General features: G+C 43.0%; 1 protein-coding gene across 1 annotated transcript; it reads left to right on the top strand.

Moving 5' to 3' along the window:
- Positions 1-180: 180 nt before the first annotated feature.
- On the top strand, positions 181-15,672 carry XPNPEP3 (X-prolyl aminopeptidase 3). Its single transcript, XM_058023700.1, has 10 exons — positions 181-262; positions 1,746-1,862; positions 4,377-4,784; positions 6,511-6,713; positions 7,555-7,617; positions 8,953-9,066; positions 11,370-11,455; positions 11,948-12,131; positions 13,558-13,678; positions 14,490-15,672. Exons 1-10 carry the CDS (start codon positions 202-204, stop codon positions 14,654-14,656), a joined length of 1,524 nt encoding a protein of 507 aa, XP_057879683.1. The 5' UTR covers positions 181-201; the 3' UTR covers positions 14,657-15,672.
- Positions 15,673-15,891: the final 219 nt, after the last annotated feature.

The raw sequence follows: 15,891 nt of genomic DNA on the forward strand, positions 1-15,891 counted from the left end.
CGGGCAGTTGCGCCCCGCCCCGTGAGGCGCCGCTCCCCTGTTGCCGTTGCCGCGGGCTCCCCCTCGCGGGCGCGGCAGGCGGCCCCGGGCGCTCCCGAGCCGGCGGGCGCCGCTCATTGGCGGCGGGCCGCGCGCCGGGATGGTGTCAGCGCGCGGCGCCACGGCGCAGGGAGGCCCCGCCATGCGCCGTGCGGCCCGGCCATGTCGCGCCTCCCGCAGCGGGGCCTTATCCTGGCGGCCCGGGGCTGGCGCGGCGCCGCAGGTCAGACACCCCTCCTCCCCCACACCCCGCACCGCCCGCGGCTCCGGTAGCGACACCCGGCTGTCGCCGCTTACAGCCCCGCTTGCGCTTCTCGGGTCGCGGGAAAGCGGCTCTGGCCGGCGGCGCAGTGGCAGCCCCGGTCAGGGCTGAATCCTAGGGAACAACAGGCAGTAACTTTAATAAAAAAGCAACGGTAGAAAGCTCCTCGCTGCCTTCAAGGTGTTGCTTTATTTAATGCCCGCTGTGTTCGTCTGGCTGCGAGCTGTCCTGTTTGTCTGCTGTGTATGTGGAGAAACACCAATTTAAACTAGGCTGCACAAAAACCTGCAGTCACATTTCACCGCCCGGGTCTCCAGTCAAGCATCACGCAGGGAACGCTTCGTGTTATGACTATTGGTTGTCACGCGTAAATGATCTTCAATTCGAGGCTAATGATACTGGCTCCCACAGCACATCCACGGTCTGAGTGTTTTGCTGTAAGCCTCGGAGTCTCAGCTACCTGAAAGGCAGATGTTTTCTTGTGTTATCCTTGCTTATGCTGGTGAAGGGCTAAAAGTATTTGTTCTAAGAATGGCAGCACAAATTGGTTTTCTAGTAGGCAAAAAGAGCAACCATTTTCCAAAACATCAAATAGAATTTACCTTCAGGCTACCCTCTCCTTCCTACAGGTCTGGATAATTTGTTTTCAGGCACAAGCGCTTCTTCAGCTGCAAAAGGCTGTGATTAAGAATTCTAAAGTTTCTGACAATTAATTTTTAAGTTTAGATTTTGTCTTATCATTCCCCTTCCCAGCTCACAAATGCATACTTGTAGTTGTTTTTAAAACTCACCTGCTTTGGCTGTGTGTGGTTTGGAAGTGGGATTCATCATTGCTCCGTTTGGCCAATGCTGCTGCCATGGAAGGTCAATACACAAACAGGGACTCTCGGGTATCCCCCAGACAGGAGAAGAAAATCACATTCCTGTGTAAACCTGTATTATTTGATGGCTTGTTTGCAGCATTATTATTAAAATACAGAAGTGGAAAAGCCTTGAAAACTGTATAATTGTTCCAGATGAGGGAAAATTTTTGAAGACATAGTTGAGAAGAGACAATATAGAGATGTCGTGCTTGGAGCCCTGTGGTGTTTGAGGGAAGTAAGGGAGGGATAGTGCTGAGTGCCTCAGGAACACCATTTGTATGAATTGGGATGTGCAAACCAACAGAGCTTCCTGGGTTTTGTTGCTGGGTTGTCAGGTTAATCATATATTTGTTTATTTCTATCTGTTCCATGAGTATTTGATTGTCAGTTGGGTTGTATGCACATTGTTTCATAAACTTGTGACGCACAGCAAATGGAGAAGTTAAGGAGGTATATTTATGTTGTATAAGTGAAGGAATGCTCCTAAGAGTCTGATGACTAGCCCACAGTTCTGCAGTTTCCTAACTGGAAAGTTTTAGTTTGTTTTTTTACCTTGACATGGTGCATTTCTTTTCCTCTAGTTTGCAAGTCATGTGCTCTCCGAAGATTTTCCATCCAGCCTGCCCAGCAGAAGAAGATTCCAAACCGGTATTTGGGGCAGCCCAGCCCCTTCACACACCCACATCTGCTCAAACCAGGTGAGCCTTGGGCCCTGCATGAGCCAATCATTGATATTTTCTTGTCTCTGTTTTTCTGAGTATATAGATTTGCTGGGTCATAGAGTTGTCTGTGGCTTCAGGTGTTTATGACTGCCTTCATTAGCCAGTAATTATATTTAGTAGCTAATTTCATTGTCTGAGATGGTACTGGTTCCAAAAATAGGCTTCACATGTGATGGCTTTGATAGCTTCTTTCTTTTTTCTCATGATGTACTCAGGGTTGTTTCCTCGGGTGCTGCAGACTTTTTGTGGCTGTGGCATTTTGTGGACTCCTTGTCCTGCAAATAAATATGGGTTTTATTAAGAGGGAGTTTTTTGTGCAAGCTGAAGTGTCAGAATGGTTCATATCCCATGTCTTGTGAGTCACAAAACAAAAGTGCAGTTCACCAAAGGTGAATGGGGAGGGACATTGATAAATGGACAGCACTTGTCTAAAGAATGTACCCTGTTTACAGGAGTATTCAATATGAGGAGAAAGACAAAAAGAAGCTTGTGACTATGAAGTTAGACAGTAGAGATAGAAGCTGGGGCTGTACATTTTTTTGAGATGCATGAAAATGAACATGTAGGCATAAGATCACCACACTTAATCTAAAAAAAACCACAAACAAAAAATTGCAGCATAAATATATTCAGGAATATATCTAGGAAAACATTCTGTGTTCTTCCATAGGTGGCTATAAAAAGAGAACAGATGAATATTGTGTGTGTGTGTATAAATATATATATGTATTTATTTATTTATTTATATATATATATATATATAGACCCTTGTATTTAATTGTAGAATAATTCAGGTGAGAAGGAACCTCACACAGTTAACAGGTTTTTAAATTATGCTCAAGGCTGGGCTAACTTCAGTATTAGATCAGGTTGCTTAGGGCACTCATTGACAGCTCACAGTAAACAAGGCTGACTCCTTAAAGTGCAGCCAAAGCACTGGGAGTGAATTCTAGCTATCCAAAGTATTTTTTCATTTAATAAAGTAGAGGAGGTGGTTTCCTTAAAATTATATAACATTGTTTTATTGCAATTATTGTTTTAAAAAGCAAATGCCTTTGATGCAAAGAGAATTTCCAGGCCTCACAGCTGGAAGGCAGCTGGGATCCCCATGTTTCACCCCATTGCAGCTTCTGAAATTCACTGGACTGTGGCAGTTTAACAGCTGACTGGAATGCAGTGGAACATAGGAAATTTGCAGTATAACATTGTGGAATTGTGAGGCCAGATTGCATTAAAACAGTTTCTGTGTTCTCTGTCGTTTCTACATTCACAGAGTAAAACAAGTGTGGTGGGTTTGGGTTTGTTTGGTTCTTTTTAAAGACTATTACATCTAATAGGTATTGAGCATATAATCGAAAAAGTGTAAAAATTAATGCAAATAGAACTTCCCCTCCTACTGCACTCATGCAAGAATCTACTTGCAATACAAGTCAAATGTCAATTTTTGTTCTAGAATTGCCACTGTGTAATATATGAAAGAGGAAGAAAAGATTATGAAAGTGGAAATTTAACAAACAGTATCAAAATTCAACCTATGTTAAGATAGGGTACTAGCCAAAGATACTAATTAAGGCTCTTATATTAATCTAGATCATAAATAGGGAGTCTCACAATTTTAAAAATACATACTTCAGTTGTTGCTGGTTGTCCTTTGAACTTCAGTCCTGTTTTGGTGAGTATCTTGATTGCTGTACTTCATGTCTTTTGTGACTGGAGCAGTTGAAACAGTGCCTTCATCTGAGAGATCATTTGCTTAGTTAGTGTTATTAGAAATACAGCATTTAACTTTGGAAAAATCTGAATTGTTAAATATTGACAAAAGCTACATATGCCCTGAAGAAGATCCCTTCCCTTAACAGGAGTCTGATGGCAGCCTGCAGTCGTCTGTGGTTTGTTTCTACCTGGAATCGTGACTGGTTAGACTCTGCAACCTCTGTGCTTCTGCCTGATCCCCCAGAATCTCTGACACCCAATCTGGCCCCTGTGCTTTAGAAATAGTCACTTTATGAGTTGACTTAGTGTGTATTTGAACAAACATTCTAGCTTTATCTGAGGAAATTAATGCTCAACCTCAGGAGGCAAACTTCTGTTCAATGTCCGTGCTGTAAAACCCATCAGTTTTTAGCAGTCAAAGTTCAGTTTGCCTTGCCCCCTCCTCTTTTTTTTTTTTTTTTGCACATTCTCTGCAAACATGTGGATGGTTGTTTAAATCTACCAGGTTTTGAGATTTCTACCTTTGCACAGAAATATGTAACACAGCGTCCAGTTGGTTAAAACCAATGTCTGCCTTTGCATGATGGAGAAGCAGCCTGAATGAGGATGTGCTGTAGGAATGGAAGCTGAAGAGGAGCAAGGGAAAAGGCTTGTGAGGGGTTACAAAGAAGCCATGCACGTGTAAGGCATCAGGGAGCAGGCAGGAATCAGGCATGTGGCTAGTAAAATACCCTTAGTGCCTTGAATTTCTGCATCTGATTTGTTTTGTATTCACAGGAGAGGTAACCCCAGGATTGTCACAGGTGGAATATGCTCTTCGCCGACACAAACTGATGGTGTCGATCCAGAAGGAAGCCCAAGGCTGCGACGGTTTGGACCACACAGTGATTCTGCTGTCCAACCCCACGTACTACATGAGCAATGACATCCCCTATATTTTCCACCAGGACACTAATTTCCTGTACCTCTGTGGGTTTCAGGAGCCTGACAGCATCCTGGTGCTGCAGAGCATTCCTGGCAAAGCGCTGCCATCTCACAAATCCATACTTTTTGTGCCCCGGAGGGATCCAAATCGAGAGCTGTGGGATGGGCCCAGATCAGGCCCGGATGGGGCAATTGCTCTCACAGGAGTAGATGAAGCTTACACCATTGAGGAGTTCAGGCACTTGGTGGCCAAGCTGAAAGGTAACAAAAAATAGAGGGAATGAGATGAGGATAGTTTGCAAAGTCTGAATGGTTCAAGTTTGGGAGGGGGTCTGTGACATCACTTTGAAACTAAAATAAACTTGAGGAATGACAAGGGGTATGGCTGTGGCAAAGGCAGTTGGAAGTTCGTGTTAGCTCTTTGAGGGTCACCAATGGATATGTAGTTTTGAAAATTTCTCACTTTCTTGTGTATCCATGTGAATGCCAGTCTGCATATCTTTGAAATATTAAGGAAAATGATAAGCAAGACCATGTTTCTGTTTTAGTCATATCTGTTTGCTGACAGAGTCAGGACCAGATGACATATAGGAAACTTGAACACTTTTTATTCATAGTAGACTTGGAAAATGATCCACACAGGGAGCTTGTTAGTCCACTCACATTTAGCTAGATGATTACTTGCCCATGAAATACAAACATTGCTGTCCTTTAGAAATATTCTTTTGCGTCTCCTGTCACCACTTAGCCTCAATACCTATTGTCCAGGAAGAACTTAAATGCAGTATAAAATAAAGCTGAACAACGCTCATGACAATATAATAAGGGCAAGTGTGACTTTGGAGGGGTCACACAACTAGAGGGAGAGAAATTTTGAGTATTAAATACCATATTGGAATCAGTTATTTTGTTCAAAAAATGATGTCTTGAAAATAGGTAAGCCACAGGGCAAAGGATGATCAAAGAAAGCATGAAATGTGTGTGAGATACAGGCTGAACAAACCTACTCAGCTTGAAAAAGAAAACAAGGCAAGATATGAGATGTGTATAGTTGGGGAAAGCACAGAGGATGACTATGATCATTAATTTCTGGTTTTCTTAATTTAAAAACAAAGGGAACACTGAATTCACATGGCATGGTTTGGCGCCTCTCAAGTTACAGATCATTCATGGAAGTTTGGAATATCAAAATTAAAATGGAGTCAGAAGTTTGTAATTCTGTTGGGGAGAGGTCCATGAAAAGCAGTAAATCAGCTAAGGGCAATACTCTTTAATGAATGCCCAGTTTCTTAGATACTTTGTGTAAGCAACTGCTCATGGTTATTTTCACCAAAGAAGGAGGGTCATGGTGGACATCAACAGTGACTCACCATGGCTTTTATACTCCTTTGCATTTAAAATGTTCCATGAGGAGAATGTTGATTTTAACTGATGTTCTGAATAAATTTCCACTGTGAGTGTGTCTGTTCTCAGTAAGCTCATTTTCTTTGAATGGCTGAAATAAGCAGTTGTTTCCCCAAGTGTCTTGAGGTGTTGCTGGTAATGATCTTGATTCCATGCAAAAAGGTGAATTGCTTTCCATGGTCAGTGTGGACAGGTAGACGGATTCAGGACAGGGAGAAGGATTCAGAAGGTGCACTGTGATGTGATGGCTGCTTGGCTTACACAAGTGCAACTTTGACAGGTGAACTCTGAATGGATTTGAGCCAGATACATATATTCAGTGATGGTTGTAAGCCCCATTATTTGCCCAGAAGTGGGGAGTTGTCCAGTCTATACGCTATGAATTGGTAATCTTCCAAATTTAGAAGAGATTGCTGGTATTCCGTGACACTGAAAGTGTCTATATAGTCTGTCAGTGTAGATTCAGAGAAAATTCTTTTTCTCAAATACAGCAACAGATGTCATTTAGGAGGAGTGAGTTAGTTTCTTATGTGGAGAACATGTCTGCATTTATTTGAGTGTCAACTTTTGTTTTGCCTTCCAGGTGAGTCCAACGTGGTTTGGTATGACTTGAGAAAACCAGTGCATGCAGAGCTGCACTCTGACTACATGCAGCCCCTGGCTGAGGTAAAAGCTCGGAGCAAAAACCGCATCCAGGCCGTTCGACATCTCGTGCAGAACCTTCGGCTGATCAAATCCCCGGCGGAGATTGAGAGGATGAAGATAGCTGGCCGGGTGACAGCAGAGGTAATGGGGCTGTGTGTTCCCCTAATGAAGCAGTGCATTCCCTTGGTGAGGTGACATGAGCTGGAAGGAGAGCTTTGGTCTAATCTGTTACTGAACTGCTGTGTCTCAGCCACTGGCTGGGCTTGGCTTCCTCCACAGGACAAGGGGAAACTGGAAGACTGCTTGGTCTACCAGATTTTCTCAATTAGCACAACTCTAGTGAAGAAAAGCCAGCAGCTGTTAGACTTTGTTTAAAAGCAAAGGCTAATCTTTTCACTGCGTTCCCAGCTTCCTCTCTGCTTTCCAAAGTATTTTTCTTTCCCATTCTATTATTTTTATTTTGAGGAAAACAGGATTTTTATGAAGATGTTTCCTATTAATGTGTCTGCATTCCCCCTTCACCCTCAAGTACCTTTTGAACTCATTGGCCACTTTTAAACAAATCTGACAGATACCTCAAATGCAGTTAATGTTTCGTAAATGTTATTAAAATAAATAGCCAAGTAGAAAAGGAAGTACAGGTTGTCCTTCTCTGAAGGAAAAGCTGCATAAGGCAATCCTGTTATACCTGAGGGAATCCACAGATGAGACAACTTCTAAAATGCCAAACCATGGGATCAGCCTCAATCATCTAATTTATTTTCTTTTTTTACAAAAACTAGAGTCGGTCATCCCCTAAATACAGTTTCACAGGGAGGAATACATTTTAACTGGTTCTAGTCTTAACAGCATTTTCACCAAAGAAAATGGTGAAACCCTCTGGTTCTGGGCCAGCTGATTTTGTGCCTTCCTCAAGAGACAACAGGTGAAAAAAAAACAGTTCAGGCTCCTTTGCTAACTGAAAGTCCCTTGTTCTTCATAGGCTTTCACAGAGACTATGTTTGCCAGTAAAACCCCTGTGGATGAAGCCTTTCTGTATGCAAAGGTGAGTAGTTTGTAGCTGGAAGTGAGATGGAAGGGCTGCATGTTGGTTATCCTTCCAGAAAACCAGAAATGTCAGGTCTCTTTATCATGTTTCTCCCACTGTAGCACATTTATTCACCCAACCCTTGTGGTTCCTTGGACATACAGAAGTGTCCATGTGAGGAATTCTTCAGCTGTACTTCCTGTACCCTTATTTAAGGAGTGTAGCATTTGTCTAAGTTTCCTTCTATTGATGTCTTTTCGTACTATATTGAAATGCAAAGCCTGCTAAACAATTGGAAGTAAAGTTTTCACCTTATTTTATAATACAAGTCCATTGTACAAAATTTAAGTAGTTGTAACACCTGTTTGTAAAGCCTGCTTCTCTTGCCTCTAGCCCCTTACTACATCAGATTACCACAGCCATCTTGAAGCAGTTTAGGTGCCTCTCAGTTACAAAATAAGGACTAATTGGCCTGCACATTTGGTAAGGAACTTTGTAAGGAATTGCAGTGAGATGCCAGTTCGAGAAACATGAGCAGGATTTCACCCTCTGTTACTACATAGATGGGCCTGTGCTGACATGGCACTGGCAGTACTGAGTTGAAAACACTACTTTAATTAAAATGTATTTTACAGGTCAGTTTTCCAGTCCAGACCAGGATCGTAAAACCTTTGTTCCATGTAGGCATCCTGGAGTGTTCTGTCCCATGTGGTTAGAAAAGACAAGCTATTAACATGTTGAGGGTCTTTATGGATGTAAATTTATTAATTTCCATGCTTTCATCAGCTTCATGATTCAAGAAAGGTAAAGATCTTGAGGCTTATGGTGCTTTTTTCTTCTATCCTCTCAGACATCAAGGTAGTGTATGCTTTCAAACCTTCTTAGTTTAACAGTCATGAAAAATAGATACTGCTGTAAATATACTTCGCAATTTTAAAAGACAGAAGCAAACCATGAGTGTTGTCATGCTGACATATAGGATCTTTCAAAATTCACGAAGTTGTGTGCCAAGTAAGAGCATTATTTTATATAAGAACAAATCCTCACCTGGATATATGCCAATGTAGTGAATGTTTGAGGCAGTATTGAATGGCTTGTACCAGAAGAAGCTTCCTGGAGATCTGGTAAAGACTTGAAAAATTCTTGAAGAAGTGGATGGTTCTGTTTTTTTTTTCTCCAGAGTCCTTGAAAAATATTTAAGACTGCTTTCATTTAGTCAACTCACTTTCCAGTTTCACTTTGTATTGTTCAAATTAAGAAAACAGTTGTAGGACAAGAATTATTGTGGTTCTAGGGCAGTTAATCACCTGAATCAGCACTAATGGTTTCCTCTTCTCTGTATTGTTCCTCCAGTTTGAATTCGAGTGCCGGGCTCGTGGTGCTGACATCTTGGCATACCCCCCTGTTGTTGCTGGTGGCAACAGATCAAACACTTTGCACTATGTGAAGAATAATCAGCTCATTAAGGTAACCCTTGTAACCCTTGTGCTGTCCAGTAACTTGAAATGCAGTGCTATGGTACAAATCTAAGTTTCCTAGCTGCTGCTTGTTTTGACTGAACAGATCAAAGCACTTCAATACATATTTTTTAAGTGAGCGAGAGAAAGGAATCCTGCCTTGCTTAATTTTACCTTGGTCAATGACAGATTCAGCTTGTCTTTCTTCCCTGTCAGTTCTTGCTGCAGCATTTTCTGAACAGTGCAAGGACTTGCAGACAGGGTTGCTGATAATTTAGTGCACGTTTGCTCTCACAGCAGCTTGCAGTGCTGGGGGCCTCACAAAATAGGGGAGCCACTGTCACAGGTAGGACAAAGGCCCAGGGGATCTTCTGCTGTCGCTTGCATTCCTTGGCCTTCCTTTGCAATATAAGGGCAAAGTGCATTCCTGCTCTGCTGAAGCTGAAAAGCATTTTGGTTCCATGTAGCCCAGCAAAGCAGGCAAGGGGAACAAGTAGAGAACAGATCAGCATTAAATGTTCAATAGGTGGAAGAGGAACATGTTTTGTCTTATTTTGAAGATTCTTGTTGAATTGAACTCTCCAGCTTTCCTCACAATAGTTCTTTTGATTCAGAGAAGCATTTTCAGGGGCAGTATTCCCTCACTGCCGTGCTCACTATTTACTTTTCAGAGGAGTATATTTTTCCTCTGTCTTAATGCAGAAAGAAACTTTCCCACTAGCCTTGTCTTTTCTTGAAGCTGGGATGCTAGCAGACCTTGAAATGATCTGCCGAGACAAATGTACAAAAGATATGACAGACTGCTTTTGGCAGGAAGAAGCTTCCTTTGTTGTTCTGTCATCCAAGGTCAGGCTGCTGCTGTAACTCCAGTTGCTTCTGTTAAAGTTGTTCAGTTAGATGACTGTCTCTTGTTTTTTTCCAAAACTATTAGGTAGAATATTAAACCCATAAACTTGATACTTCCTTTGTGTGCTGCTTCTTACAGATCATGTTTCCAAATAGGCTAACAAAGTGTCTAATTTGGGAGATATCTGAATGTTTCATTTAGGCTTTTACTTAGAGGGCTCTGCTTTAAAGAAAGAGGACAAGCACAGTATAAGCCATTTACTGGGCAATCAAATCACAGGCTGAATTCCCTTAGTCAGTAAATTGTTACTTAGCTTGTTTAATTGCTTGGAAGATGGCAGGTGCTGTAATTTCAGATTTGCCTTAAAGAATTCAACCAGCTATTCTGAAAAAATTTAAAAGTACAATATAAAAGGATAGTTAATGGCCGCCTATTCAGTGGGATAGTGAGGTCTGCTCCCTGCTGGTTTATCTGCTGTGTCTGTGTCACTTCACTTAACTGTACACAATGATAGCAGCTAGCACTGGAAGTAACACCAACAGTGAAATTTTGCTGCTTTAATCTTTTCCTTAACATGCTGCAGTTATGTCTGGTTGTTCCACATCATGTCTGCTGGCACAGTCATGGATCTGTGGAATGAATCTCTACCTGTGTAAATCTGTAGAGAATTTACTCCAAACTTTTAAAACATCTTACTGCTGTATTTGTTGTTAGACCCTTTAAGGCAGTGGTTTTGTTCCTGACCCTTTGTCTTTCTTCTGTGTGACTTTTTGGGAGATATGTAGTCATTGATCTGGAGCAGCTTTGCTGAATTGAATTGGATATTCACATCTCCAAAAATTTTTCTTCATCACCAGATCAATCCAGAAAGACGTTAAAACAGTCAAGGAAGTCCACGAAGAGAAAGGGAAGGTTGTACAAACTATTCACCAATGCATTTACAGCAGTGATACACTCTTAGATTTTGTGATACAAAGTGATTTTGCTGGGTCTTCGTATCCTATGACAAGGGTAAATTTGTAGCTGTTGGTGATCCTGTGGGGAGCTCAGAAATCCTATGCTTTGGTTGCAAGTCCCCTGTGTCTCAGTCACTATATCTGAGAACTTCTAGTGAAAGGAGTCATGGGCAGAACTTGCTGGAGTAAGTGATCCAGGTGTAAATAGCACTTGTCTCAGAGAGCAGAATAATTCAAGGCAAATGCCTTTTTCTTACTCCAAAATCTTCATCTTAAAAGTTCAGACAGTAAATAAGCATAACAGTCAGAGACTACCTTACAGAGCAACAATCCAACTGGAATAGCCTATTTATAAACAGTAGTACCTGGGGTATTACTCTGTAAAAGGAATTCACTTTTCTGCAGCTACATTCTGAAAACAGCAGCATAACCTCCTTTCCTGCTGTCAGACAGAAAAATCAACTAATAGCTGGACTGACCCACAGAGCATTCTTTCCTGTTATTCTCCAGGATGGTGAACTGGTCTTGCTAGATGGTGGATGTGAATTTTCCTGCTATGTGAGTGACATCACACGTACCTGGCCTGTCAATGGAAGGTATGCTGCAGTAAGTTTTTTTGAAGAATTTTGATAAGTTCTTAAATGATTGATGGATTGAATGTGTGTTTAATCATAGTTTTACCATGTCCCATTCTGTGCTGCTTCAGAGTAATCAAATTATATAAAGTAATCATTCAGCTGTATTCCCCACTGCCTCATTAATTACTGCATGAATATATGTGATTATTGCTATTTTCAGCTATTACAGCATGCTTAACGTGCAGAGAGGGCTTTTGTACGTTCAGCTGTGGCTGACTCCAGTTGTGTGTAAGAGAACAGGAGTTTCAGTTGATGTGTACATAGCTCTGCCAGTTGTGAATTTGCTGATGTAGCCTTTCATACAAGGAGACAGTTGCTCTGCTTTCTGGTTTTCCCCTGCTCCATCCTTGAACTGAATCTGTACCCAGAATAGGTTCTGGGGACAAAACCTCTTTTCTCTTGGAAACAGAGATTTAGTTGTGTGATATTCCTTTACTCAATGGCCTTCAGGTTCACCAAACCCCAAGCAGAACTGTATCAAGCTGTCCTGGATATCCAGAAGTCCTGCTTGAGCCTCTGCTCTCCTGGCATGAGTCTGGAAAATATCTACAGCCTCATGCTGAGCCTTATTGGACAGAAACTGAAAGACTTGGGTGTCCTGGACAGCAGCATCACTGACAGCCATTTCTTCAAGGTACTTCAATTTTTTTACTCTAGTTTACCTGTTTACTCCTATTAATCCTGATTGTTTTATCCTTGGGTAGTTTTAGGGCTCTAATTTGGGTCGGGAATGTGGTTTCAGGATGTCTCTTCTATTTGCTGCTTCATGTGCTTTAGTTCATGTTGTGGGCTGGTCTCAGCGAAAGAATGAATTTCTCTGAGACAGGGCTAAACTCCAAGATGTGATTCAACCATTTGGTGCACAATTTGGTCTGAAGTAATCCCCAGTCTTATATGCACATAGTGTGAATATTTGTTCCTTGGCTCTTGCTGTTTCACTCTGCAGATCCATTCCCATTGCTGTGCATTACTTGCCAGCACAGAAGCAGCTTTAGAGCACAGTCTCAAGGGAGCTATGGGCACTAACACAAGATTCTGGGTCCAGGCTTGACTGCAGGCAGTTATTCATATTTTTGTGGTCTGTTTAACATCACATAAATCTGCAGTGTCACCAAAAGGTGCAGCCTATTCTCAGTCATTCCACCTGCTGCCCCTTCTGCACCATTTTGTGTCAGTACTGGGACTCACAGAGCTACCTGGTGAACAAGACTGGGAAACTGGTCTGCCTTAGAGCTGAACCTGCAGATAAACAGGATGGGTTTTCAGTTAGAGAAGTTTACCCGCTCACTCTCACTGCAGAGCTGCACGAGTGCTGATGCCAGTACTGCAAAGATGGCGGAACCAGGTGACGGCACTACGGCTTTTGGCAGCCAGACAGGTTCCTGCCGGATTTAGTTGTGCGCCGTGCCGGTGCCATGGCAGCCCCGGCGGACGGGGGTGTCGTGCCGGATCCTTCCGGCAGGTGGAAGCACAGCCAGTGCTGTGGTCCCTGGGAATGAGGAGAGTGGAGCAGGGAGGCGTTCTCGCTGATTCCTGCTTTAGAGGGAGGGAGATCAGGATGGTGGGAGGGGAGAGGCGGTGTCCGTGCCTTGTAGGGGTGGATTAAAATCATGCTGTATCTACTGAATGAAATCGGCACAGCATTTGCTCTGTTGTGCATAGGAGACCACTTTCACTACCTGGAGCAGCTGCACTTGCTGCAGCCAGTTGTGAAGGTCTGCTGATGGGAGTTGTGCAGGGCTTGGATGTTTAAGGGGTGGGAAGGGTTAGGCAGCAAAGGCCAGCGATTTGAAGGTTGACACCATGCTGAGATGGTGATGGGTTTGGGCTGCTCTTGTCAGTGCAAGGGAAAGGCAATCTGCAATGTGCTCATAATAGGTACCTGGTGGGTTTTAAGGGCCATCCAGTTCTGGTACATGGAAGGGAGGCCCTGGTGGCCTAGGCGTGGCAGTAAGACTGCTAGTTAAGTACATAACCATTCTGTCTCTTTTCCCTTTTGTATTGGAACAAGTTGGGCTGTGTTTAACTGCCTCTGTGACACTTGTTCTGTCTTCTCTTAGGCTGTTCGAAAATACTGCCCTCATCATGTGGGCCATTACTTGGGTATGGATGTTCACGACACCCCAGATATATCCCGATCAATCCCGTTCCAGCCAGGCATGGTGATAACCATTGAACCAGGTAAAAAGCAGTCAGTGGTGGACACAAACATGCAACACTGAGGGTAACAGTATTGCATTTCAATAATTAGCTGATCCTGCAGACCAAAGCGTTCACATCCTTTCTGGTGAAGCTGGAAACTATAGCATTATTGAAAAGCCTTAAGTCATTCCCCTCCCAAAGTCATTACAGTATTAGAAAACCCTATTTCCTTCCCAAACATAGCCAAAGTAGCACATAGTGGGAGTAAACTCAGGAAGCAGAGTAGTGTAGAGCTCAGGCTGTGCAGCACAGGTGAACTGCAGTGCAGAAATCAGGGTTGATTCACTTGTGCTGTGTTCGTGCCACTGAATTTCTGCCAGTCACTGGTAGTGTCTCAAGCATTGCAGTCTGCAATTTACAGGGATTCACAACTTAGCTTTGCAAATTAGGCATCCTGTGAGGAATCTTTCTTTCTCCTTGTCACTAGATTTGGAGCTGTCAGCTGGAAACTTATATTTAATGCTTGTCTCTTCTCTCTCTCTATTCAGAACATTGTTAAAATCATCACTGTGAATGTAACACTGAGAGCAAGAAGTGTGAAAAGGCCAGGTGTAGCTATGGAAGTTTTTATTAATGTGCTGATATCTTTAGGCACAGAGGGACACTTTCCTTTCTTTGCCCACCAACAGTGAGTTGGTGAGAGGAAAGAGAGTAACTTGCCATATTAAAAATTCTCAGGATCAAACACGTTATGTTGCTGAAAGTCGAACCTCACTCTCCTGGTGGTGCAGAAAGGGAAAGGTGGTGTTCTGGAGAGTGTTGTGTGTTTTAATTCCCTTTCTTCTTTCAGGCATTTATATCCCTGAGGATGATGTGAGTGCTCCGGAGAAGTTTCGTGGCATTGGTGTGCGCATTGAGGATGATGTGGTGATAACAGAGGATGCACCTCTTGTCCTGTCTGCTGACTGTCCCAAGGACATCTACCACCTTGAGCAGATCTGTGGCCGCAGCTCATGATGTCCCTTCTCTGCCCCTTTCATCCTCCTTGGGGGACACAGCCCCACAGGGATGCAGATCCCTTAGCTGGCTGTAGTTGCTACATGATGGAAGGCATGGACAGTTGATGGCTGTTTCCAAGATTGGGACTGGGCAGTGGAATGCAAAAGGCTTGGGTACTGAGGGATGAAAAAACAAAGTAACCTTCTCTGTGTGCAGTTTTCTTCTGATTTGTGCTGATGTGAGACTGTTGTATGATGTGAAAGTGGATTCATCCCTCTGCTGCTGTGTGGATCCATGTGTTCTGGGGCCCTTGGGGGGGTTGAATTTTGTCAGTGCCACCAGATGCATAGGTACAACAGCTGAGACCAATGACCCCTTTTTTCCCCCTTAGCAGCAGTTTCACAGCAGTCAGATTTTTAAAAGGAGGCTTTTATAAATGCTGGTTTTGGATGAAAAAGTGTCAGCTTGAATTTTGTAGAACCATGTAAGGAGAGAGTCTGGTAATCAGGGAGGTGGGTTTGGTAGAGGGGTGGTTGTATCTGAAGCCAGTGGAGAATTCTTTTAGTATTTTAAAGATAAGGATGTGTTTAGGCCTTGTTCAGGCACATGCAAAATAGGCCTGCAGCAGGGAAAAACACCTTGTCTTTCAGCTTTTTGGAGTGTTTGGTAATTTCAAAAAGTACAAATAGGGCTCAGAAGGGTAGACATACCTATTCTTGCTGTCTTCCACATTCCCTTCCTTTTGTCCCAAAGGTCCATTCCTTTTTCCTGCTCTGAGTCTCTCTCTACCCTAGGAAGCAGGGCCATGTTGATTATGCTGGACTGCACTGGTGAGCTGTTGGTTGTCTCCCAGATGTGAGGTGTCCAGTTCTGGGACAGTCACAGCACCTTTCTGGCCTCTGCTTGCTGTGTGCTGCAAGTGCCAGTGACTTCAGCAGTGGAGTTTTGAAGAGTCTGCCCTATGGCGAGTGTCAAGTCTTAACATGGCTTTTATATGGAATTAATTGGAATTAAAATAATTCTTCTTTTCTGAACTCTGAAGGCATGATGAGAGCTGATTTTTGTTTTTTTCCCAAAGTGGTCTGATAATATTTTTGAAGCAGCTGCAAATGTTACTGGGGCTGGATGAGGAGTAAAGAGAAGAGTTTTCTACCCTGACCATGAGCCTACCATCCAGGCCATAGTAAATACACCCACTAGAGGCAAGCATCTGGGTATTTACTGAAAATGCTTAGACAATCAGCTATTTAACA

The sequence above is a fragment of the Melospiza georgiana genome, chromosome 4 (assembly GCF_028018845.1).
Source record: "Melospiza georgiana isolate bMelGeo1 chromosome 4, bMelGeo1.pri, whole genome shotgun sequence".
Taxonomy (NCBI): domain Eukaryota; kingdom Metazoa; phylum Chordata; class Aves; order Passeriformes; family Passerellidae; genus Melospiza; species Melospiza georgiana.